The sequence below is a fragment of the Pimephales promelas genome, chromosome 2, assembly GCF_988280905.1.
Source record: "Pimephales promelas chromosome 2, fPimPro1.hap1.1, whole genome shotgun sequence".
In the NCBI taxonomy this organism is placed as follows: Eukaryota; Metazoa; Chordata; class Actinopteri; order Cypriniformes; family Leuciscidae; genus Pimephales; species Pimephales promelas.
In genome coordinates, this window is record NC_142770.1 from 17,000,527 (window position 1) to 17,028,213 (window position 27,687).

Below are 27,687 nucleotides of genomic sequence, written 5' to 3' on the forward strand. Positions count from 1 at the left end.
CAAGAGAAACAGGAAGCAAAGAGAAAAAGTAGAGACACTGCATTAAGCACTAAAATTGGAAAATATGAAATGACCCATTGAACTTAAAAGTATTTATGACATCTCTCCTTAGAACCTTTTTGGCATAAAGTGTTCTTTAAAATCGAGTCAAGAACCCTACAGTATATGGTAGATATAGAACCGCATTGAACCTTTTTTTCAAAGTGTGACTTTAGCTTATCTGCATATAGGTTTTACATTTTCCAAAGGGTGCTTCACCACTCAGAAGCTGCATCCGCGTTGCTAGGGTGTTCTGGGAGGTTGTAGGGCATTGAAAAATGGTTGCTAGGGGGTTTTTAGGCGGTATCTTGGTGGATTCTTATGATATATATGATCAAGACTCCTTTAAGACAAGTGATTTTTCATTAGCCAGATCAAAATCTTGATCACATTGCTAAGAAACTTCATAGTTCTTCTCAACAAGTTGCAAACTTTGTGTTTAATTCATGTTTTTAGCAAAAATTAGCTCTTGTTCAAATCCCCAAGGTTTGGATACAACTGTAGTTACATAAGTACTATTTTGTTCCTTTGACTGTTACAAGACATGACTGTGTGATTGTATTTGTTATTAATTCGTTGTCTTCTTAGCTTTATGCATTGTATGCCCAAACTTCCCTCAGCAGGACAAATGAGGTATCACCATCATCTAAGTGCTTGGAAAAGTGTCAAATTGGATCAGACAGTATTAAAGTACATTTGATTATTTCTGTTCTCCAAACGCAGTTCTTCCCTGTAGATTTTCTCCCGATTTCATGATTTCTCTCTCATGAGAGTTAAACCGTGATTATAGCAGCTTTTCCTCAAGAGGTTTCTTGTCTTTATGGTAATGGTTTGCACCACATACTGTAACACCATTTAACTGCATTCTCAGACCATGCTTTCATGCAAACCACCACCTGGCTCTCATCTCAAGCGCAGTGCTGAAAAGACATTTGACTTATAGTTAAGATAACAGTCAGAGGTATTTCCATACTTGAGTTATCTCCTCCAGTCCTGCCATTACAGACTTCCCAGACAGCAAACTGACATTGAATCAACGTCGAAACGACGTTTCTCATGACATTGAAACAACGTTGATTTAATCGAATTAACGTTGAACCAACGTCAGACGTGGCATTCTTCAAAGCTAAATGAAATCGAAAATTGGTTTGCTTTCATAACGTTGAAACAACGCATTGATTTCAAGTTGATTTTCGGTTAGTTTTGAAAGAATGACGCATCTGATGTTGGTTCAACGCTAATTCGATGAGCAAAACAATGTCAGATCAACGTTGTTTCGATGTCATATTTCCACGTTGATTCAATGTCAGTTTGCTATCTGGGTTCCCACTGGTGTACTACCACAAAAGCCCTTACACGAGTATATCAAGGCTGTTTTCAAAAGCATCATAGCTTAAGCCATAAGTTTAAGACATTTTGGCAAGTGAGCCATAAAATGACATACCCAAACTTATTAGTTCAAGATGCTTTTGAGAAACACAGCCCAGGTCAATGGACTCAATATATTCTTGTCAAATATCTGATATAAATGCTTATGTGCATTTATTTTTGTATAATTGCTTGGCCCTGATCAAACCTGTAGTGGCAATAAACTTGGTGTCATAGGCCTATTTTGACATGCATGTCAATGACTGAATGATTGTCATCTTCATGCATATAATGTCCAATGAACATGTTATTTCAGGAAATGGAAACCATAACATAACCATAACACATTTCCATAACTTCAACTTCTTGGTTGGTCAGGTCATTTGGTGAGTGTTTGGTGACCTTTTTTTTTTGTGTCATTTCTAATCTAATAGGCTACCTATTTATGAGTATTTCTTCACGTTTTCATTGCATTGTATAAGTATTTATTATATAGCTAGTGTAGAATTGTAGCCTAGGCTACTGTATAATGAAACTTGATGAAATGTTTTGTAACGGCAGCAATGGTATTGACTCCTATATACCATACGTTTGTTTCTTCAACATTACTAAAAGGTCATTCACATTTTTATTCGAAAAGGCGTCTATAGTGTGGGGCACATTAGACAAATAAAATCCACAAACCGTGTCTTAGTTGGCGCCGAACGGCTCCTGAGGAGATGATTATGATGAAGTGGGCGGGAAGCGCGCGGGTGGCGCGAGGCGGAGTTTGTCATGCACGCGCCGGGGATATTCGGAATCTCGCGCAGCGTCATCTTGGGTTGGGTTGCGTTTGTTGATCCAGCGAAAAAACTCGCTCGCCCGGATATAATGTGGACCTGCAATCAGCTTAGCGGACAGTAGATGATAGCTACAAGACGTTCGCGGAATACCGTTATGTTTTATATCGCTTAAATCGTACAGCGGCAGTGAATCGCTGCGTACACAAATGGTTCGGTGTGATCAGCGGTCTGCGATTCCCTAAGTCTGAGCGATTCGTGCAAGAAACTTTACTGTATTTACCGAGTTCATCTCGGGTTCATTCTGCAACAGGTTTCTATAATAAATCAGCACTGCAATATTGTCGGACAACATCCGAGGAGACTATCTAAAAGAATGATACGTAAAAGAAGAGGATAATACGTGCTCACTCCACATATAAAACAGCAACAATAAGAACACTTATTTGGAGACTAATTTACACAATATAAGGATATACAATATCTGGAGGTCATTTTCAATATGATGCCGGTAAGTCGAGATCAAGCTATGTAATGTAATGATTTTCATCTCCATGCATCAACATCACTTCTTTGTCATTGAGCAACTCAATTTCATTAGGTAAATGTATGTTTTTTCATCCAAGTTGCATTGATCAGATTCAGATAGATGATAACAAATAAACATTCCCAGGCAGCAGTGGTATAATGGTGATAAATTGGATTCTATTAAATAAATAGGAAGCAGAGGTTGAATTGTCTGTTTGTCTTGGTTAGATTTCATATCCTGTTTGTTATCTGATAATAAACACAGACTGACCCACAATATGTGTATATTTTATTTAATTTCAGTAGTTAAGTGTTGAAACAGTTAAAAAAAAAACTGGTCATCAACAAATATAAGGAAGGGTAAATTGCAAACATTTTTGCATGTAGACCTCTTTCTTCTAGAATAGCATCTCTTTGGAATGTTCATATGCAAATATATTATATAAACAAATAATAATCAAGATCGTTCAGAGAAGGTAATTTTTATGATGTGTGGCACAATTTCATTTACCTGACAGACCCTTTAGGTTAGACAATGTATTTGTTAATGCTAATGTAGTGTTTATATGTTTTGAGATTATAATATATAGCATGCTAAAACAACTGCCATATCTTTGCTGTCACTACTGTAATGGATGAGTCACTAATGGTGTGTGTTGGTGAGTCACACATTCATACAGCAACCATCCACAGTAAAAACATATGATCGTGTCACCTCTGTCCACAACGATCACACGGGCTATTTGTCATTTTGATCTTTCCATTACAGTACATTTCTAATGAAGATGCAGTTCTGGGTAAAAGATTGCTCTATGGGTTAATTTTCAAGAAAGTCCTTAATCTCCACTGGCTTTGTCACCGGATGTTTGCCTTCAATCTGGATGAACCGTCAATATCCATGGATTTATACCGTCAATGTGAATTATAATCCCTGTGCGCAATGAAATGGGACATTATGAGTTTTAATTTCATGGATTTTCAAATGCAAATAATGAAATTAATGACCTGCGGACACAACCTCTTTAGGCGTTTAGATTTTTTTGGAATTGTTTCAATGGAAATCCACTGTTCTGGGACATAGGTTTTAAGCTACAACAATACATTAAGTACTATTTCTACACTTTTACTGATCAGTAGCATTGTTGTGTGTTTGAGGTGGATACAACAGCATGGTATATTTATAGCTTGTAAAGATCATTTCAGTTTGAGTCATGGTCAGTTTTATATCCTAGATAATCTGACCTTAAGTAAAGCAGCTATTTTGAAGTCGTACACTGTGTTTGAGATAACCGCAGTGTATTTGAGCTTGTTACAAAGCATATTCTTTCAGCAGTCTGAATTATCTGAATTGTGACTGTGTTCTTTGTTCACCCCATAAATCTTTCCGTACCTCAGACGCTGAGTTCATTGTTTTTGCTGTGAATTACTAGCTGCCTTAAGTCTCAAAGGAACAACAATTGTGATTTTAAAAAAAAGTAGAAGTGGGATATTCCTCTTATTGTGACATTTTACTGAAGTAACCTGCATTGTCCTCCTCAGTGCGTTTTGAACTAAAACTGCATTGAGAATATCAAGGCATTGTTTATACTTCCCCTAGAGGAAGTTGATTTGGGTTGCATAGCTTCCCTCTGTTGAAAGGCATTGAAGGGTCCTTGTGTGGTCATGCATTTTGTGTCGATTAGAAAAGTACCCAGAGCAGCTATTTTCAAGACTCTAAATTGATTTGACAGGTGAATTATGTTTCGGGCCGGGAGCACTTGTGGAATAAGATTAGCTTGTAGTAATTTAATTCCGTATCCCACTTCAGTTCAAAGGCTGTGCATTAGGAGTTATAAATATTGCTGATTGTTGTCGGGCCCTTTCAGCCACCTGAGGCCTCGGTGGGAAACAATGACCAGAATTGCGGCGGCCGGTTGCCACGGCAACTGTTGCCAAGATCACATTCCACACAACAACATTGCTGCTATGCAGAGAAGTGTGTTTGGGAAAACTCGGCTCCCAAGGACTAACCGGTAATCAGGCACTCAAAATGTTTTAACTTTGACCTTTAAGATGTTTCTAGCTACAATAAATAGGGTCTGTACTGCTGAACAGAGCATGTATGAAGTCAGCTCACCTGTACTTTAGACTAGCAGAGGTTAAATTAAACCAGGTCCTCGAGCGAGTTGACTATATTTTTGAAGCTTCAGCATTTTTATTAAATCACCTTTATTCTCCTGGTGGCCAAAGGGTTTTGGAGGGTTAGTGTGTGTGGGTTGGAGTTGTAGTGTATGAACTCAAGTCAAGACTAATCCTCATATTAGTCGTGCTTTGTGTCAATCCACTGCAGGGGCCATATGGCTGATTCTGGGCCTGTATTCTCACACACACTGCGGGCTGACAGCCTGCTGAATCTGCGGGTTCTGTCCTGTGACTTACAGAAGCAAAGAGAAGCTACTTCCTAACAAAGCACGAGAGCCTAAATTAAAGGCACAGTATCGTGTAAACCGTGTCCGATCAGAGTATTGATGGATGTTCTTGTAGTGATCAGACTGAATCATTGATGCTCTCTGCGTTAGTTGGATTACCTCTTTGTGTTGGCATATTGGCTTTTCTTCAACTTTGTGGCTGACCGCTTTTCATTCATCCTGTCCAATGTGATTACTGCCCACCTTTGCACAAGCTCCAATAGTCAAGGCAATGAACCTTTACGGTTAATGAAAACCATGCAATACGGGCTGGGAATGTACATTGCATGTTGTGGAACAGACAATCTCATTTATCCAGTTGAACAATGCATCTACTGTTTTCAGCATTTGACAACTGGAAAAATAACGAAGAATGGTTCCTATTATGGATATATGTTGTAAATGCCATTTAATTCATGAGGCTTTGTGGGTTGGTTGGTTAGTTTTAAGATACTTTAGGGTTAATGAGTACAGGCGTTAACCCGAATGTCATTGCGTCAAAGCTACGCACTCAATTGCAAATGCACTGTTGACAAAGATATGGTTCTGTCATCAAAACCTTTTGTTTAATGTTTATTCTTTTGCTGCACAAAATGTAATGTTGCCCAGGGCTACGCCTTTGACTTTGAATTGCAAGAGAATGACGTCCTTTTTCTTGTCCACTTAAAATGGCCCAATGAACTGGCCTACATACTGTTTGCCTTTTGAAATGTGTAGGGAACACATAAAAGGCGATGCATAAATAAAATCAGGTCAGTTAGAGAAGTTATGTCAGTTTTAACTGGAGATAAGAAAGTATAGAGTGAAAAATCTGCTCAGAAAACTGATAATTGGGTAACTAGCTTAATTAGCTCAACCAACATCCAGCTTAACCTGGCTTAGACCAGCTATACCAAAACTAACCAGCATAAAAATCCCTATTGAAACCCTATTGAGTTGTTTTCGACCACATTCACAAACGCTCTTCAAAAAGTCTTTTTTGTGGGTTTTTGTATTGAAAAAAGTAAAAAAAAATAGAGAAATATCATTTTAGGTTTAACTTTTGAGTTAGACCTTTAATTTAAATTAAGTTTATTCCTTAAATGAATCTGTATGGAAAGTCTCCAGGACATTTGCTGAATATTCAATGGGAGTTTAATGCTTGTCAGCTGATGGTAAATGCCAGTATATTTGATTATTCAAATCCATTACATCACCTGTGGTTACCTCTGGCAACATAAACAGTGTCTTATTGCATAATACTGTATTCCTAAATCTCTGTACCATGCCCTAGGACAGCACCATGTCATTTAAGATTTCTCAGAAATATTACTCTAGGGATCAAGTTTGGGATCATCGCCTCGGGCTGGCCTTAGGAACAAGGGCTTTTCTCTAACAGCATTGATCTCTCTAGAATTTAATGCCCAGTGGAAGCAAACGCTGATTCAAAAGTAGTTTTCGTAATACAGCCAGACATTTAGACAGATGTCCTACTTTGACAGGAGGACGCAAAGACGGATCACTAGCTGCGTCTCCATTACCCTTCAAATTGTACAAATTTAAAAATACGCCCAAAGGAAACGCGCCAATTTCGCAGAAATGCGATCTGTGGGAGTTTTTGCGCTCGCATGAGGTGGTTATTCAGGCTATTCGAAAAAGGAATATTTCGCCAAACTGGTTTTTCACAGGTCACCTGGCGTATGTTTTTTAAAGATGACACGGTGTGTTTGGATGGAAGACGACTCAGACGACACGAGTTCTTTATTAAAAAAAGGACAAAAGAACTACGGGAATACTGGATTCTAAACGACAAATTAATGGCACAATTTATCAAGACCTTGAAGCAGACATGGGGGAGAAACACCTAAACACCTCATATGTGGTTGCTCACAAGTATAAGGGATTTTCCTAGCCATTAATGCTTGGATAACAGACCTACGTCTCTGTCGATTAAAAATAATGGCTAGTGCGTTGGCAACGATACGTAAGCCTACAAACATTCCTTGCCATGATTTTTGTAATGACTTATCGCGAGAGGAAAAATATGTTTTAGTCGCTTAACATCGGTTAATGGAAACGCCATAATTTCGCAATAGTTTTTTATCGACATTTAGAAAATATCGTAAAAGTTTTGTGCAAATCTGTAAATGAAACCAGGGTGTCTTTGAAATTTGGAAAATAGTCACGTCAACTATTGGTTTGTCTTGGAAATGGATAAATGTGTTTAATTGATTCTAACATAATTTTACCATTTTTAGCTATGGCTTCCAGGACTAAATTTACACCACCATTCGATAAAGAATTTCCCTCAGAAAAGGGAAATAAAATGTTAGAGGTCTCAGTTTGCAAGTCCGTATGCAATATGCTCCTTTCATAATTCAATTAGGGTCTTTTAAGAGCTCGTCTTATAAACCATAACCCAGAGACAAATTAGGTTAGTGTTTAGCGTGACTTAGACGTATGCAATTTACAACATAAGTGCATTAGAGGAAGATATACATTAAAGATTTAATGAAATTCCATTCCCAGCAAGCGTTCATCTAATAAAAGCTTTCATTGGTCATCCCAAGAGAAAATACAGAATGGTCTGACAGAAATATACTCATTCATCTAACTTAACAGTGGGACTACGACCTACACTCTTAAAAATAAGGGGTTACAAGAGGAGGTTTTTGATGCCATACAAAAAAACACCTTCCTTTTTTGCTCCAGATTTTCAGTTTGATCCGAATTTAAAATTACAGGTGTGAAACCTTCGCGGGACCACGGTAATTTAGTCCGACGAAAAGAAGTTGTCTTTGTCTGGATCAAACTGAACAAAGGTTTGGTTCGTTTCTAGTGTGAAAGCATTTTCTGTATTGGTCGGACTTTCGGACTATTTACAGGAAGTTCCGGTGGTTCTCGTGGGATTGCTTGCAGTCTTCTCCTCCTTTCCTACCGGCATCGATAAAATGTTCGCACAACGAGGACATTCATTTGGTGAATTTGAACTAGCCTTAAGTATAGTTAGTGCTACAGTTAGTAATCCCATAGTAATAACAATATAGTATTAGTGGCAACAATATGCGTCTGTTCATTCATTTCAAGTTTTTTTTTTTAAAAATTAATTTTTGTCAAAATTACCTGCCGAATTAACAACACGCTGACGTACTGTACGTCTGTTTACGAATCAATCAATGTCAAGATGCAGCCCACACAGATAATGACGACAGGACGCAAGTATGTCACGTAAAGTTCTTTAGTGCGCTTGCATAATATCAATTTGAAACCAAACCAAAACTTACTGAATGTGTAAAATGTATCAAAACATGAACTTTGGTTTAGACCTTGGTGCGGACTTTCAGGTGTAAAACGCCCTTTAACTTCTCTGGAGCCTGTACATTGCACAGAAGATTCTCTTTACATTATTAAAATATTCTTTACATCTGTAGAGAAATTAGTTCTTTTAAGAACTGTTCACTGAAAAATTCTTTATGGAACCAAAAAATGGTTCTTCCATCTACTGTATGGCATCGCTGTGAAAAAGAAAGGAAAAAAAAAATAAACGGCATTTTTTTTCAAGTGCATCCATTTTAAATTCTCCAAATAACCTTAAAGTACTTTTTTTTTAAATAATCTAAAGAACCTTTATTCAATGTAAAGAACCTTTTGTTTAATGGAAAGTTTCCATGAATGTTAAAGGTTTTTCACGGATGCCAATGAAAAACCTTTATTTCTAAGAGTAGCAACCGTTTCTTAATCTTTATCTGTAATTTAGTTGCCAAATTCCATATTTGCTTTATATAGACTGTAATCTTAATTCCGGCACTAAGATAATCTTATTTCACTTATTTCACTACTAATCTTATTTCACTACTTTTTGAAGCCATTATTGTAATTCGTGGCCATTTCTGTGGAGGTCCACAGCCTTTAACAGGCCTCATTTTTACTGGCTCTTTTTGATCAACTGGGCAGTTTTTAAAAGACTACTGGATTACAAGACTAACCACAGATATTCCTTACTGAATCTTGTCAAACATTTATTTATACATGCTTGCAGCATGACAACAGGCACAGATACAAGTGCTTTAGCAGTCGTGTGCGCATCCAAAGCCAGATTAGACTTGATGTGTGGGAGTGTGTGTGCATTGAAGGAGAGAAAGCCTCTTAAATCCTATTCACACACAGTGTGTGACGGCAGATGAATGTCACAATGCTGATGTTGCACTGATCAGGAATACTGATAACTGTTATACTGATATACTGATAACAAGTCTGGCTATTTTAAAAACTTTCTTAGTGCCTGCTGTTTGCGCTGGTCTGCGACTCGCAATCGAGAATTGCGTTCAGGAAATTACTAGTGGGGAATTGCAGTGCTGTTTTTATTATCTTAACTAAAACTACTTTCTGTTAAGTGCAATAAAGCTGAAATCAAATACAAATACGAAAAACTTAAGTATAAATACAAATGTGAAAATAATATCAGCATTCATTAAAATTTTTGTTTCATTTTATTTTGTCATTTGTATTATAGTTAAGTTTAGCTTTAATTCGTTTGTATTTCAGTTTGTTAAAGTAATTTTAGTACTTCAATTTAAAGGGGTGGTAAAATCCCATTTTCGCAAGATGTAAAACAAATCTCTGATGTCCCCAGAGTGTGTGAAGTTTTAGCACAAAACACCCCACAGATATTTTTATATAGCATGTTAAAGTCGTCACTTTTTCAGGGTTTGCAAAAACGCACCGTTTTGTGCCTGACCCTTTAAATGCAAATGAGCTGCTGCAGAGGGCGGAGCTTCAAGAGCAAGATTACCTCACACAGACTCCGAAATGACAGAAACTGTTTTCCCTTTAATGTTAAAATGGAGTCAGTCAAAGATGGAGAGGCTCAAGAAGAAGTTACAACATGTAGAATGCAATAGGACGTCTCTGAATGGTTGGTTGATGAATTTATGTTGCTGATGTGGAGTTATATCTTCAATTAGGATATTCTGTCATGTAATCTATAAATCGCTCGTTGTGAGATGCACATGGAGTGACTTCTATTGCATGTGAAAAGATGGATGCTAAAGTATTAATAATTTATAATAATTTTATTATGGAAGTAAGAGACATGTAAAGTGATATAAATTACATAAATCTAGCACATTGGAAGAAATTGGTTGCGGTAAAAAAGGTTGTGGCCATTATACTACAACACTTGACTGCAGAAAGCCGCAATTGACCAATCAGAATCAAGTATCCCAGAGAAGCGTGTAATAACATATGTGTGTTCAGGAATTCTCATGCAGGACCGTTTCCTTTCCCGGTGTTAAGGTTGAAAGAGACGCTTCTACCCATCTGGTGTGACAGTAGTACCTCAGCTTCGCTTGCCAAATCATGTAGACACACACACACACACACACATAGTAACAGAGAACTGCTGAGTGTTTTTGCAGTGATAATAACTCTGCTACCGATAGTCTGAAAATAAACACACACTAGCAGAATTGTCCTTCAAAAATATGCTTAATCTTTATTGGTAAAGATGTTGAGTTTGCCTTCGTTATTCATTCGGTATTTTACGTTTTAATTTAATAATAAATCACATTAATTTTGTCATGAATTTATATTAAGATATAGTATTTTTTTTTATTAATGCTGTTACCCACATTGGCTATCCTTGTCTTTTTTCTTTGGAATTACAAATCAATTACCTCCTTGCTTTCTGACTAATTATGACCCCACGCTTGTGTTTTATTTCTGGATAAGAACCCTCTTGATGTGACAGCCATCTGTGCTGGCTGCAATTAAAGTGCCAAGACAGAAATACAGCATTTCTTTTGCTGTCAACCATCCATCTTGGCATTTTCACCCACACGCATGCTGCATTATAACATTACGTGAGCATCTGGCATTCAGTGCAACACGTTCTCACTCCTAATATGACGCCAAGGGTTTCTCAAGCAATGGAGTCCCCTGCACGTCGAAAGATGAAGCTAAAGGGCTACCCTTTAAAAGTGACGTCGAGGGGTCCTGGCCAAGCGTCCATATTAAACGAGTTGTGAGAGTGTGTTGCATAGTCACATATCTATAATAGGTCTGGGTGGTTGAGAGCATTCATATTAAAGCGTTCGCCGTTCATGTATGTAAGTGATGAACCTCTTCAAGAAACTTTATTCTGCTATTTATGGATTTTGAGTCTGTCTGTATGGATAAGAAAGTCACAAAGTTTGTTACATTCAGTTTTTTAGATTATTATTAAATAAAACTAACACTAAAACGATTTATATATATATATAGAAATGTTGCCTTGGTACCTAACTGAAATAAAACAATTTACATATATATATATATATATATATATATATATATATTCATATTTCATATCATATATATATATATATATATATATATATATTATAGAAACAAAATTACTAAAACTTAAGCTGAACTAAATATAAATATTAAATAAAACACTTAAAAAACTTAAATGAAAATTAGAAATGTAGCTTTGGGAGCTAACTGAAATAAAATAAGTTTGAGTTGAAATACTAAAATAACTGAAATTAAAATAAATTAAAGGCTAAATTTAATTAAACAAATCAAATTAACTTAAACAAAAACTAATTTAAAATTACAATAAACAATGAAAATATAAAATTAAAGTCTAATTTAAAATATAGATGAATTCTTTAATAGTATGTAAATAATATTAAAAACTCTGGTGCGCCTCCTTTTTGCTTCAATGAAATGAATGTAGTGTATATTAGTTCGATAATGTTTTTTTATTTAATATATTTAGTATTTTTATGGAATTCTGTGGTACTAAATGATATTTATGCAATATTTCTAATCCATTTATTCACTTTTTGAGTTTGTCCTAACACTGTCCTAAATCTTTTTTGAGTTTGTCTTTTTAAAGAAACACTTGGCAGATTATTGCTGAAGTGAGTAAAAAAAGTGAACTTAATAAGTTATAGAAAAAGTACTATTTTCCACTTTTAAATGAAACGTATACTTTTCAAAACACGTTTTACTCTGAAACTGCAGGAAAATCAAAACCATAAATCTAAACAGGTTGTGTTCCAAATTTGAGGTTGATATCTCAAAAAAAATGAGCTTTCAGTAAGATTTAGTTTTGGGCGAATAGATGAAATTCATTTCCAATGTGGCCAATTTTGAGTCTGCTCTTTTTTCAGGACCATCTAACCCTTTGTTAGAACCGTGTACATGATTTTTTTTTTTTCTTGCGTTCACACAGCAAATAGCAAAAACCATTCTGATGAAGTAAAAAAAGAAGAAAATGAGGTCAAAAATGAGCAAAGAGCGCCAGAGGGTTAAAAAAACACTGCTTCAGTTGAGAGTATTGAAATCTGTTCAGGGATCTTTAAAACTCAAGCTACACAAGTGTGTACACAGATGGCTTTATAAAGAACTAGAGAATTGAAGAATCGAATTCTGTAGAATGTTTTTCTGTCCTCTGTTGTAACGTCCCATGTTGTGTCTTTTTTTTTACCGACTCAGATGTTCCTAACGGTGTACCTCAGCAACAGCGACAAGCACTTCACGGAGCTCCCCATCACGCCGGAGACGCTGTGTCGAGATGTGGTGGACATGTGTAAAGAGCCGGGGGAGGTGGACTGCTATCTGGCCGAGATGTGGAGAGGATCTGGTGTGTGCTGACTTGCATTTAATCTTATTGAGCAACTTCATTCCAATAAATGTTATTATGTCATTATCTATCAAGTTTGAAACTTACAGTTAATAGAGCAGCGTGAACATTTATCAAAATATCTCCTTATGTGTTTCACGGAAGTAGGAACGTCATGCAGGATTGAAATGACTTAGATAAATGGCAGAATGTTAATTTCAGTCATTTCAGTCAAAGTCATTACGGAAATAAAAGCGATAGAAATCCTCTTTCTGCGCCTGTCCATGTGACTGTGGTTTAAATGTGCAGTGATGCATCACTCTAGAACCTAATTTGCATCACTTCTCACCTATTGGTCGGTTGCTCTCTCAGAGCGTGTGATTGGTGACAGCGAGCGAATGATCGAAGTGCTGCAGCGCTGGGGTCAGCAGAGGGCGGAGGTGCGATTCTTCCTGCGCCATGACCGAGCACCTGGCCACGATACAGGTGAGAAAGAGAAAGGTCAATGCTTTCAAAAGACACCCAAAATCTTTCGGAAAAGTCATTTTACAAAACTGGTGCTACTTTTGTTCCTCATTTGTATACGTGAAATGTACACATTTTTACTTTTGCCTTTTATATAATGAGCATGCATTTTTGGCGCCTGTGTATTTCCTAGTGTATATGATTATTAATTTTTTTTACGTATTGTTGCATTTTTGTATATATTGTTACACCCCTAAAAAGCAGCGCTCATCACTGTCACTCTTTACCCAGCCGCCCAATCACAGTGGAGGAGGGGCGGGACTAATACCACACCGACCAACCGACACATTCTACTTGTACAACGTCAACAGATAAAAACAAGCATAATAGCAGAACAAAATAATTTAAAGCAAGAGCCAGAGAAAATACGTTACATTGTATCGACATTTTAATATAGAATCAACACAGAAACTAAATTCGTGTGAAAGTGGACACCCGGCCTGTCAACCCTGTAACCATAATTTCTGTTACCTTTCTGTAAGCATGCCTTACATTTAAAAATGGAAAAATTGTTAATTTAGCATGAAAAAGTGCAGTGCATTTTATACACATTATTATTAGAATTTAGAAATCTAATTTAAAATTACAATAAACAATGAAAATATAAAATTAAAGTCTAATTTAAAATATAGATGAATTCTTTAATAGTATGTAAATAATATTAAAAACTCTGGTGCGCCTCCTTTTTGCTTCAATGAAATGAATGTAGTGTATATTAGTTCGATAATGTTTTTTTATTTAATATATTTAGTATTTTTATGGAATTCTGTGGTACTAAATGATATTTATGCAATATTTCTAACTTTTGAAAATCTGGATTACCCAATTACCTACTTTTAGTTTCTATGTCTGATTTTGAATACTGAAGACATAGCGATGTAAAAGAGGTGGAGAATGTTTGATAGTGTGTATTATTTACTGTATGGTTGGATTATTATCTGTTGGATGGCCATTTGAATATAGACCGGCTCTTTTTCCATACCAAATCACGGGCATGTTCGATTACATCCTCTCCCGGTCGGCGGGCGGTCTGCTGTCAGTGTGGACATGCTGTTGTTGCAGATAGGCGTGAATGTCATTTCCTTTTATAGGAGTCTGTGAATAGAGGGGTTGTAAATTTGACATGGTTATGGCTGTGTTGGGGCATGAATAATTTACTGCAGAACAGCTTGTTTTGTGGGCACTGCCTAAGGGTGGGGGCTTTGGAATAGATCAGAATGGATCTTTTTCTTCTGTCCTTTAAACATGCACACACAATGGACGACATGTTCTGAAACACCAGAGGAGGCATATGTGAGAAAACAAACAAACCAAAAAACAACCTCTCAGAATCTGATTTATCCATTTAATCACAGAAATAATTCAGATAATATTAACATAGCTCATACTGCAGAGTGCAGTTGGTGAAGGAACTCCTGTGTGAAAGTAATCAACCGGTGTAGTTCAAACACTAAAATTCATTGTGTGTGTGTGTGTGTGTGTGTGTGAGTCATCACTTTCCATCCAAATGCATCCAAGACTTTAGTCACTAACACATATGCCCACACGCATTCACACATGCACACATCCAATACACATGTCCTGCACACACACAATTTCAATTTTGCCACTCCCACATTATTGAACACATAAATAGCACATAATTAATGTGACAAGTGCCACAAACTATTAATAAATTGTTTTTATTTGGTATTTTTATGTAAGTTAAGTTCCCTATTTGTCATCTATTTATTTATTATATTTTTTAATTATATATTAATATTTTTTTATAATTTTTATTTGGTATTTATATTTAAGTTTTGGGACCACTACATTTTTCTTGTTATTATTATATTATATTAAATTTTTGTTATTAGAAGTATGTATTTATAATATATAAAATCTCTCTATTTTTTCAGTTATTTTGCATGTTTGTTTTTTTTTTTACTCAAAACACCCTTCATCTATATATATATATATATATATATATATATATATATATATATATATATATATATATATATACTATACACACACATATAAAACACATTTTTTGGTCAGTTGTTTTGCATGTTATTTTTAACTCATAAATTCCTTTTAGCGCAATTTCTAGTAGTTTGTTTACACGGCGTGTTTGAAGTGAATCCTCCCTGTTCCCCTGAGAAGTTTAAGCATCCCAGTCATGTGAAACCATGTGTGAGGTTTCAGATTTCTCTGAGTGACTTTGGCCTTCTTCGCCGGACAAAGACCGGCTGTTACACAACAGTGCGAGTGATATGGGCTCTGTACGCCTGGCTTTACCTCACAAAGAGTTCCTTATTTTTCTGTCGAGAACAATTATGTCAATTACACACAGTTTGACTCGTATCTGTGATGTTTGTGGTTTGTTTTCACACAGAATTGAGGTAAAACCCTATGCTTGTGTAATCAGTGAGCCCTGATTAGGACCCCTGTGGTGTCAGACTGTGACCAAGAGCATTATTTGGGCTTTGTTTCACTCCTAGACGGGTTTATCCAGTAACCCACATAAGCGGTGCTAGCAGTGCCAGTGTTGATGTTATGTAAGTGGGACCCTGGCACAGGCAGTCATATGCAGGATAATTGAGCTCTAGTTGTTTTCCTCTGTTAAACAGTCATTATGTAATGAGGTTCACCCAAGCACAGCCACTCTTTCAGGCTAAATCCATTATTCCTGACCTTTATTGTTAGTGTGTTCAAATGCTAGTTTGCTAAATGCTAACTGTTGGGCTTTGTGTCAAAGTCTTAATATACTATTCTCCTCAACAAGCTGCATGATTTGAGGTGTTGTTCATGTTTGTTCGAAAACGGTTCTTGACTATTTATCCATTAAAGCTTAATATACATCCTTAACCCTAAGTATGAGCAGTAACTGCTAACACTGCTAACTCTCTCTGACTACAGGAGGTCACCGAGCTCAAGAGTCTCTTGCCAAGAGAAACGCAGTGAAGGGGACAATGGACAGACACATGGAAAATGGAGTGAGTATGAGTTCCCTTAAAGATTTACTAATCTGCTAAGCTCCGCCCCCTTGGGTTATGGTTGCAGAAACTTTCAGTAATACATATACTTGTAAAGATAGATATTATTCTTACATGGGCTGGAATGAATTATGACATTGCAAAGCATTTTTATAATTTAGAGAATTCGTTTAATTAAGCCTTAAATGTGAATGTAAATCAGACTTTGGGAATGAGGGACCACTCATAGTTTAATCCACCGCACTCAAGATGTATTAAAGATTTTTAAAAGCAAACCACATATAACATGTCTAATTGCATATACCATGTATAAATGCGTATACTGTATATGTGACCTGACAACAAAGATTTACCATGTTAAAAACCTTTAAATTTGGGATGCACCATATATTGGCCACCATATCGGTATCAAGAGATATATGTTCATTTTTTATGTTATCGTTATCAACCCAATAGGAACATTTGGCCGGTATATTAAAACGATAAATAATCAATTTCCTTCAGCTGAGGCACTTAAAAAAATAAATACAGTAAAATCTTGCACAGCGCAAGTCTGTCATATAGGCTGCATAAAACATAAAATATTATTATAATTGTGTGCTTAGGACATGGATTTTAATGGTGAGGCTTTTGTTTTTGTAATCAGGCTCTCAGAAATTATTAAAAAAAAAATTGGATTCAGATTTATTGGCCAATGTCGGCTTTCAAGATTTGTCGTATCGGCCAAAATTTTCATGTTGGTGCATCCCTATTGAAAATGTTTCAAATATAGCTGTCCTACATAAAATAGCAAAATCTGATATTGTTTTAGATGGCGGCCCCTCATATGGACATCACCCTCAGCGAGTTGCAAGAGATGGCGTCACGACAACAACAACAGATCAACGCACAACAACAGCTCCTGGCCACAAAGGTAGCCCACTGCGCCATTGCCAAAAATTACTAGTCAGTGTTTAGCTTTTTACAACTTAAAGGGACACTTTGTGGAAAAACGTAAGTAATTTACTAATTCCAAACATGTATGACATTCTATCTTCCATCAAACACAAAAGGAGATATTTAGCAGAATGTCCAAGCTGCCCTTTTCTATACATTGTAAATGAATGGAGACCAAGATTGTATGGAAATGAACACCATCTCCTGACCAAGTCTGACAAGTTGAGCATTTGAATAAAGCGACTGCATAGCATGATACAGTGAACGCAGTTATCATCATATTTGTCATGTTCTCTATATCAGAACTGTTTTGTCCATTATCAGCATGATTGAAAACAGTAGGCACATAGTTCTGAAACTTAATGATGTCTGAAAATGAGTTTCGCTGCGATTGTGACCTGACGCCTCCTCACAGGAACAGCGGCTGCGATTCCTGAAGCTGCAGGACCAGCGGCAGCAGCAACAGCAGGCGTCCGAGCAGGAGAAACTGCGGATGCTGCGGGAGAACGCAGAGAACCAGGAGGCCAAACTGCGCAGGGTTCGAGCTCTGAAAGGACAAGTGGAACAGAAACGCATCAGCAATAGTAAACTAGGTCAGAAGCAGTAAACCCGTTAGAGAAAGTAGGTTAGAAACTGCATGTACTGTAACATTGACCTTCTTTGAAAGATATTGGTTCAAGGTGAAATTAGAGCAAGAGTGTTTGGGATCGCAGTTTAAAATTAGTCTTTATTTATTTTATTTTTTTTTGACTGTTTTCTTTTTTTCTTTTCTAAAACAAAGCAATTCATTTTACTAAAATGATTATCACTAAAGAAGATTATAGATTTTTACTAGTGCTGTCAAATCGATTAATCACTTCTAACATAAGTCTGCATAAGCGTGTGTATATGTATCGTGATTTGGAGAATAATTTCATACTGTGATTTTGAATCAATGCTTTCTGAAAAAGATCAATACAGATTTATTTTTACAGCCATCTTTGATCATATTTACCAGGGGTTTCAATAATTCTGGCCACACTGTGTCTGTGTGTGTATTATATATATATATATATATATATATATATATATATATATACAGTGTGTGTATATATATAAATATATATAATACACACAGAGACACAATCACATTATATATTTACAAACTTTTATGTATTAAATTTTTTGAAATAAATTATTCAAAGTAGTCAAATCCAAGCCAATTGGTTTGATTAGGTTTTCTTGTGAATAATTCAGATTTACTTTAATTATAATCTACATTGAGGTGTCTAATTTGAAAGCTAGACAAATTTTATCCATATTTATCATTTAAAAAGTTTTTTTTTTAAACTTTTTCCAAAACCATTTCACGAAGATGTAATTTGTTGTGGATCATTTGCCCACTAATGGAAAAGTTAATTTAGCTGTTTCTGTTATATAAAACTGCCATTGGCGGCTAAATTAATCAACAGAGATAACAACAAATGTTCTTACGTATGGGAATGAGAAGTTAATTAAAGCTGCACTTTTTTGGGTTACAAATTATCCATTACAAATGATAAATTATTAAAAATAATTTATTTAGCAAGTACATTCAGAACCAGCCAGTGTACAATGCTATCTGCTTGCCTAAGCTGGATTTAAAGCGGTAAGCTTGTAATAATATTTTTAATTCCAGTGGTACTGGAGGATTTCCGCAGGAGATTCGAGCATATCTTTGCGTCATTGAGTCACATCTGCACACACACATCTGTACACATAAAGGAGGAGTCTTGGCTAGTAGGCTATATTGCGTGTGAGGATGCTGGAGTTGATTTATAGCCTTTTTTAACAGCACTTGATTTAATTTTATTTATCAATTTGATGGCGGATCCAGGAAGGTTCAAACGACAACCACCAGCGACAACAGATTCACCCGCTGTAAAATGCAAAAGACTTCGGAGTGGCTTCAGAAAAAAATGAGACTGCAACCGGGCCCATGCAAAAACAAAGGATGAATATCTGAAGGGCATTAAATGTAGACACCCAATGCTAATGTTGTTAACATTAACAATTTGAGAACTTAGTATAATTTGCACGGTTTTACGTGATATGATAAGCAATCGTTAGATTTAATCAGTGCGATTTACTGCAATACTTTTTTTCCTTAGTTGGTCCAAACAAAAGTGGATGCTACTTCCTTGTTCAGATGACATTTTCCGGTGTAAATTCTTAAATTTTCCAAAAAGTAGAAACTGTGATTATGAATGCGGTGACTGACAGCCGCACACTCTCCTAAAAGCATTGTGTTCATCCACGCTGTGCCATGGCGAGGCACAACCCACGTAAAGTTGATAATTCCGCGAATAACCGCAGTTGCACATTTCGAACAGAGATGGCGACAAAGAGGAAAAACTACAGACTGCAGCTTTAACACGTGAATTATAAACCTCCTTTTTCTCCCTCTGCAGTGGAGGAAATTGAGCAGATGAACGGCCTGTTCCAGCAGAAGCAGCGGGAGCTGGTGGTGGCCGTCAGCAGGGTGGAGGAGTTGAGTCGACAACTGGACATGCTACGTGGCGGCAAAATGGACGTCCCACACGAGGCTGGATCGAGCTCCAGTGGGGAACTAGAGCGACTGTACAAAGAACTTCAGGTAGCGTTTTTTTCCTCTTGGCCTACAGCTTGCTATAACACAATCTTGCTATTCACACATGCAGTGACATTTGGACACACTTAAAATATAACTTTTTAACAATATATCAAACCAAGTGGTTTTCATTTGAAAGAAATATAGCAGGGATACACTTTTCAGGCTTTAAATTTGGTTTTTAAATTAAAAAAAAGTGCTCGCACACAAAATTCAACAGTCCCTCTTTTGTTCTGGGATTTTCTCCTTTCAACAGCTGAGGAATAAATTGAATCAGGAGCAAAGTGCCAAACTCCAGCAGCAGAGAGAGAATCTAAACAAGAAGAACGGAGAAATGGCCACCATGGACAAAAGAGTGGCTGAACTGAGAGAGAGGCTCTGGAAGAAAAAGGCTGCTCTCCAACAGAAAGAGAACTTGCCTGTGAGCACCTCCATAACTTTCACATCTCTTCTTCTTTTTGGACAGAGATTTAGTTTGTGACGCAGAGAAATACTTCCCCTCATTCTCTGTCTCTTCCTCTTCCAGCAGCCACCTGAAGGGCAGAGCTCTCAGCCCATCGGCCCGGCCAGGGTTGCTGCAGTTGGGCCGTACATCCAGACCTCTCCAGCTCCTCCAGTTCCTCCCAGGCAGGAGATTTTGGTGAAGCCTGCTTATCCCGACGGCACAGCTACTCTTCCCAAACCCCTCCCCAAACCGACCACAGGTACGTGTATATATCTGTATATACCATCATACCTCTCCCTATTGGACTAATAACCCCTGATTCATCTTTTCCTAATTTTATTTCCAGGTATTGGTTTCTTGACGAGTAAGATCTCCAAGGTGTCAGATTTGTTTTCCAACACAGAAACCAACAGCAGCACCCATGGCCATTCCTCCACCCTTCCCCGTATGACAAGCCACGGATCCCAGGAAAAAGGTGCAGTAGACCTCTCTCTCCAACCTTTCAAAACTTGCATTCAGACTCAAGCCATTGGTTGAGCCAGAAGTTGACATGTCAGACCAATGTTTTGATAGCGCCACAGTGTTTACACACTTCCGAAAGTCAACCACTAATGGCTTACTTGAAGTTGTCTCTCCATTAAATTGGGATAAGCAAAAGTATTTAACATCCACTACACACCTTATATAGTACAAACCCACAGGCAATGTGTTACTCCAGTGAGAAATCCTAATGTTTATATTTCAAGAGATGATTAAGCTTTCTTAAATGTCTGTTCGTAGATCCTGAGGCAGATTTGAGACCGCCGTCATTGCCCTTACGCAAGAACCAGAGTAGTGAGGACCTCTTGAGGGATGCCCAGGTATTGCATGAATTTAACAGGTTTCAGATATTTCCAATAAATGAATGCCAATGTACGTATAGCCATTATGTAGTAAATAAACACTAATGCCTATTCAATCCTAGTCTGCAGGCAGAATGTTTGGGAAGGTTCCACCTCCTGTTCCCAGCAAGCCCAAACCTGCTCTACCAGGCCAGTCCACCTTCAGTAAACCTCCTTACAGCACGGGCACCTTCCCTGGCAAAGCCAGATCAGCCAATCAGAAACCCCCGATGCCCCTTCCATCCCACAACAACACCTTACCTCTACCTCTGCCCCCTAAACCGGACACCTTACCTGCTGCCACAGTACGTCCTTTCACAACAGATACTTCAGCTGGGAAAGAGACGTCCACCCCCACCACACTCCACAAGCCCCAGACGGTGGCAGCAAGCTCCATCTACTCCATGTACACCCAGCAGAACACTCTTGGGAAGGGTTACCAAGGGCAAAGTACACTGACCCGTTCACAGCCTCGATGTGAGTACCGTCACCACACAAGACATCCAAACGAATTTAGAGGTATCTTATGATTGAATTTGATTAGTATCTATTTCAGAAGATGTTACACTGAATTACACTGAATGTCACACAGAATTAACTTTGAAGAAGACATTGAGTAACTTAATCTAGTATTAAAGGAGTGATTCTGCCATAATTTACTCATCATCATAAACAGTCGTTTAGTTGTCAAACTGTTGTCTGAGATTTGAGATCATGTAGTTGTGTAAATGACTGAAAGTCTAAGAACATAATTTTTGAGCTTAAAATAAGCATATTTATTAGTCGTTATGCAAACATTGCGTCTGAGCATTTTGGTCTTCATTCATTCATTCTTTATTTACCAGGTTAAAAACTCATTGAAATTAAAGTCTCTTTTACAAGAGTGACCTGGCCAAGCAATAACATAGACATACAAATACACATCAAAACACAATCAAAGATCACAACAGCAATTTACCAAAAGATAAAACCCATAATAATCAGTTAAAAGTAACTTAAACTCATTTAGTTATGGAAGCATAGTCAGCTTTAAGATGTTTAGTATATTATTACAAGCAGATAAAGCATTATATTTAAAGCCTTTTTTCCCTAGCTCTGTTCGAACCTGAGGAACTTTAAGATATAACAAATAATTTGAACAAAGATTGTTGCAAATATTTGATTTATGAACGCAGAGAGACAAATAAGATGGAATTAGACCACAAATAGAATTATAAATAAAACAATACCAGTTGCATGAAAAGCTTTCTTTAGTTAAGTTTAAAGTTCTTCAAGGCAGACACAAATGAAGAAAAGATGGATTTATTACAGCCTCTTAGATTTAAACCAAGCTGCTTAATTATTACAACAGGAAGTCAGCTGGACTTGTTTTTGACCAAATTTCACTTAGTTTTCACTTTTCACTTCATTTTGTGCCCTTAAATGACACTGTAGCAAGTTGACACTACATTGTTCTGCTACACTTTATTCCTTATATATTTATATATGTATAAGTGTTGATGTTTATTCACTTTTTAGCAGACACCAGATGGAGAGACAGTACGCAAGTTGGAATAAATTTGAATTAAAGACACTGCTTAAACATTAGCAAGGTTATGTGTGTACAGTGATGTGTGCTTTTAGGGTGTACCAAAATTGTACATATGGGAATGTAAGTAAGTCTGTATCCTGAGTAAGTAGGGCTCATAGTTATGCTCACTTTTCACAAAGAGATGGAAAGTACTCATTCCTTTTGTTGCATAACTTTGTAGTCATTTGGTTCCAACGTTGGTTTGCATATCTTTAAAAACTAGGCAAATTGCTCTGTATGCAAAGGTACACTTTGTGGCTCAGGCACGGAAACAAATGTTAAATGAGGATATAGTCTGAAAATATAATGCATTATCCTTAGTATTTACTAAACATATACTAAATATACAGTACTCAGTACCCTTTGATTGGTTAGATTCAAGCTAAGTAATGTACCTCATGTTCTTATTTTAGTGGTCGCTCAGGAATCTAAATGGCAATTAGTACCTGACCCTCACTTCTTTCCTCTCCCAGTATACGGTAAACCAGTCATCCCATCCAGTGGGGGGCAGCAGTCCCTTATTCAGGACAGCAATCATCTTGAGAAAACTGGAGGTCTAGATGGTGACCAAGTGGACCAGGGCAACAACATGGTCCCTGTATCCTCCTCTGGGGACGGCCAGGAGGTAGAACGTGCTCCCCGGCCTCTCAGCCCAACCAAACTTCTCCCGTTCCTATCAAATTCCCATCGGCTCCAGAGCGACGTTGACTTGGAGGCCCTAAGGAAGAGACTGCACCATGCGCCCAGGCCTCTTAAAAAGCGTGGCTCTATAACAGAATCTGAGGGGCCCGGCGGACCCAACATCCAGAAGCTCCTCTACCAGAAGACCACGTTGGCAGCCATGGAAACCATGATCACCCCAGCTGGCTTCTTTCAGGCTGAAGGCGAGGATGGATGCAGGTCGGTAGCTGACGAGGGCACTAGACCCAAGGAGGGACACCATGATACTACGATACCTGAGTGTGAAAGAGAGGAGGAGGAGCTGACGCCTCCACCGCTTCCATCTCGATCGCCTATCCTGGACGACAGCACCATTTCTAGTACTGGACCGAAGGAACCCCAGCTGAAGGAAGAACAGGAAGTCTATGGCCCGGCTGCCCCAGAGCCTTATGTTGAGGAGTATCCACCTTACCCTCCACCTCCATATCCCAGCATGACAGAGCAGGAGGGGCCGGGGGAGGACAGTGTTAATATGAAGGCTCCAGAGGTCACAGGACAGGTCACGCTACCACCGGTAGGTACTACTATATTGCCAAAAGGCACAACCTTGTCTTTTGAGGATTGAAGGGATGTTCACACTGACAGCGAATTGGAGTGACCTAAGTATCACTGTTTTTTTTTTTTGGGGGGGGGGGGGGGGGGGGGTTGCTGTCAGTGTGAACCTTAACAGGCATGGTTTTACCAATCAGGAAGCTTAATTGCTTCAGACGTTATAACAAAGTCCCATTAAGACAAGTCATTTCACTCGGCGGCCATCTTTGAAACGCCTCTTGGGCATTCAAGTGCAGCGCCTATCTCTTTGAATGGGAAAACATGAAAAAATTCTTCAAAACTGTTTGTCAAGCTTTCGATTTAATTTCAGATTTGAAATCACCAATGAAATCTGACAATGACTGTCTCATAAATTTTGTTTTTAAACGCTCGAATCATTACAGAAAGCGACGTTTTTCAGGCTGGATCACGCTCATGCACAGTGGAAGCTCATGTCCGACTGTTTCTACAGGAACCAGATCTTCTAATGGCAGCTGCTTTACCAATCGTTTGATGATTGGCTCTTATTTAGAAGGCTGGACTTATTCCGCCATATTGAGCAATGCACTTTTCCCCAATTGAAAAAATACGAGTGACGATTAAGACATCAATGTCTTGAACAGTGTTTTCCAGCTCTGATCCTGGAGTTTGCCCAACACTGCACATTTTGTTTGTCTTTATAATCAAACGCACTTAATTCAACTCATCATTTCAATAGTAAAGACTCCAAGACCTCAAATGGGTGTGTCAGAGAAGGTAGACATCTAAAATGTGTACTGTTGGGACTACCCCAGCAGCAGGGTTGGTCTTGATGGATGGCTCAAAATTGAATATCTTTTTTTGCTGTGCTAAGGTGTGAAAGCATTTTAGCATAGTCAGGTACTGACTCAACACTGAGCAGCCCATTACAGTCGAATGCAAAAGAGCCCAGAGCGTGTAGGTAGTCTTAGATGACAAAAAGCTCCTTAGGTGTATCATGGCTACAAAATGGGACGTGTGCTGTTTCATAATATTACAATTAGGACATCCTATGGTCTCTTGGCCTTTATTTATATGTGTCCATGAAGTGCACAAGACCATAAGGTGCCCAATTTGTCAGTTTATGAATCAATAAGCTGTTACGTCTCCAAAGTGTAGACTCGGGCGGGAGAAAAAAAACCTTAAAGGATGCGGACGATATTTGGGATGGGTTCCTCGTCTTTATCAAAAAACTCTCTAGCCGTTTAGCCTACAGATTTGAGTATGGCCACAGATAGGAAAAGGGGGAGAGACAGAAAGTGTGAAGACAAGTCAGGTCATTAGATTCCATTCAAACCATCCATTCTGTGCTGTTGCTTAGCAACTAGCCACACTAAGATTCTGAGCACTCCACCGCAGATCTCATTAAACATTTAAATGGAGCAGAAGTGGCAACCAGTGACCCTCAATTGGCTTTTAATATGCGGAATGAAAGAGTGGTTCATGTCTGGGTAACACCTTGTAGTATTACTTCATGTCCAAGAACTTGACCATTTAATTTATGTAGAAATGCATAAATTATACAATATATACAGAATTTCCTTTTAGGATAGACTTTATGCATCGGAAAAACAAGGGCGTAGCCATCTTTTGAATATTGTCTTTCAACTTCGTTATTGCGGTAGCTCAGTATTTTTCTATGGCATCACTGTCGAAAAGTAATTAGCTGGGCATAAAGTTGATATAGGCTACCTAATGCTCTTGATAACTTCACGTTTACTCTACAAAAGTGGAACAATGTCAAAAGACTGGAACGAGCGGTTCATTCTTAAATCCGTAAGATCTTACCTTCATGCTGTGGAATTACAAACCGGAAGACAACATAAGCGCATCGCTGAAAGGGGCGGGTCTAAAGAAGGTCTATGTAACCAAATATCTATCCATCCATCCATCCATCCCCTCTTGTGTTTCTCAGGGCAAAAGAACAAATCTGCGCAAGACCGGCTCGGAGCGCATCAACCACGGGATGCGTGTACGCTTTAACCCCTTGGCCCTCCTGCTGGACTCCTCTTTAGAGGGCGAGTACGACCTCGTCCAGAGGATCATATATGAGGTGAGGAATAGGTCATGATCAATTGCATACTTGGTCCACTAGCAAGTAATATAAAAACTAGATATGTATTGCAGGTTAGCATTTCAAGGTTATGTCTGTATGTCATATCCAGGTGGACGACCCCAGTTTGCCCAATGACGAGGGCATCACTGCTCTGCACAATTCGGTGTGCGCTGGACACACAGAAATCGTAAAGTTCCTGGTGCAGTTTGGCGTGAACGCGAATGCCGCGGACAGCGATGGATGGTGAGTGGAAAACATTTATAAGCACAGGATAATTCTGCCCAGGCTTTAAATGCAACTGATCGAAACATTTTTCTTTCCGTTAGGACTCCGCTGCACTGCGCTGCTTCTTGCAATAACGTGCAAGTGTGTAAGTTCCTGGTGGAATCGGGAGCTGCCGTATACGCCACGACCTACAGCGACATGCAGACAGCGGCGGACAAGTGCGAGGAGATGGAAGAAGGATATGCCCAATGCTCTCAGTTTCTCTATGGTGAGAAGCCAGTCCTCCCATTATGAAACAGAACTTAAAATAGGACTTTTTGTAGCTTAGCTGGTGGAGTATCGCAATAATCTGTAGCATTGAGGTGTTTACCACAGGTGTGCAGGAGAAGATGGGCATCATGAACAGGGGTGTAGTTTATGCCCTGTGGGACTATGATGCTGAGGGCCCAGATGAGTTGTCCTTTAAGGAAGGAGACTGCCTGACTGTCCTACGAAGAGAGGACAGTGAAGAAACAGAGTGGTGGTGGGCAAGATGTGCCGACAATGAGGGCTACATACCTCGCAATCTTCTCGGGGTAAGGAAATGCCGGTTGCACTTAATTTTTTGCAGTAGGTGCACTTGCGTGTACTTACCTAAGAAAGTACTGGGTAATATAAGAGAACTCCAGGGGTTAAGGCTAGGTTTAAACGTCTCCCTATGGTGAAAATCAAGCTTTTAATGTTGTTTATATGTCTATGTGGTGTGTGTTTTAAGACAAACCATGTAAACATTTTTTCTTATATAGCTGTACCCCAGAATCAAGCCCAGACAGAGGAGCCTTGCGTGAAAATGTCCAAACCAGCACTGACGTGCCTGACGTTTCCAGAGGAGCATCATTTCAACAATCGCTTAGTTCTGCAGAGCAAGTTTCGAAGATGAACGCATCACATTTACATTGTGAAAAGATATGAATAGTGTCATGTTGGTATGTTATACATGTTTGTAAGGTTAAAAGCTTTGGTAGAACAGGTAGACTTAGATGCACATTACAAGCATGTGTAGTTAAGTGAAGGAAGAGTATCAAGTGAAGGACGAATGTATGAATGGTACAGATGCATTAATAAGTTATCTGAGTATTATATCACATATGAAGGATGTCAGATTTAGTGGTAATTTTCCATCTGAAATTTTCTGTATTCACAAATGCTGATTTGTTTCACAAAGTGCAAAACAAAAAGCATTCATCTTTTGAAGGTAAAACAAATATTTTATATAATATTTCTTTTTTATTTTGTTCATAACGCCATGTTACACATAAACCTCTTTTGGTGCTTGCTGCTACGCTACAACAGTGTGTTCTGTGAACAATTAACAAAATATTGCGCAAAGACAGCTCTCATTTATCATAATAAAACTTGTCAAAACTTTTGACTTGCTGTTTTTTTTTCTTGGTTTCTATGGG

General features: G+C 38.1%; 1 protein-coding gene across 2 annotated transcripts; it reads left to right on the forward strand.

The window, feature by feature from the left end:
- Window positions 1-2,179: 2,179 nt before the first annotated feature.
- tp53bp2b (tumor protein p53 binding protein, 2b) lies at window positions 2,180-27,653 on the forward strand. Of its 2 annotated transcripts, none has more exons than XM_039694835.2 (18): window positions 2,180-2,697; window positions 12,626-12,773; window positions 13,125-13,238; window positions 16,179-16,255; window positions 17,067-17,168; window positions 17,607-17,784; window positions 19,621-19,805; window positions 20,056-20,220; window positions 20,326-20,503; window positions 20,591-20,719; window positions 21,025-21,104; window positions 21,209-21,602; window positions 23,169-23,929; window positions 25,880-26,017; window positions 26,130-26,263; window positions 26,347-26,513; window positions 26,621-26,820; window positions 27,031-27,653. In XM_039694835.2, the coding sequence occupies exons 1-18, from the start codon at window positions 2,689-2,691 to the stop codon at window positions 27,070-27,072; spliced, it is 3,201 nt and encodes a 1,066-aa protein (XP_039550769.2). In that variant the 5' UTR covers window positions 2,180-2,688; the 3' UTR covers window positions 27,073-27,653. The 2 variants fall into 2 exon arrangements, with proteins under 2 accessions (XP_039550769.2, XP_039550770.2); XM_039694836.2 differs by having other exon boundaries at window positions 20,329-20,503.
- The last annotated feature ends 34 nt before the right edge of the window (window positions 27,654-27,687 follow it).

Bases quoted from the DNA above. Each gene is read 5' to 3' on its own strand.
- tp53bp2b (XM_039694835.2), top strand. The intron at 17,169-17,606 runs GTAGCCCACTGC...GCCTCCTCACAG, and splicing joins AACAGCTCCTGGCCACAAAG to GAACAGCGGCTGCGATTCCT. The intron at 26,821-27,030 runs GTAAGGAAATGC...TTTCTTATATAG, and splicing joins TACCTCGCAATCTTCTCGGG to CTGTACCCCAGAATCAAGCC.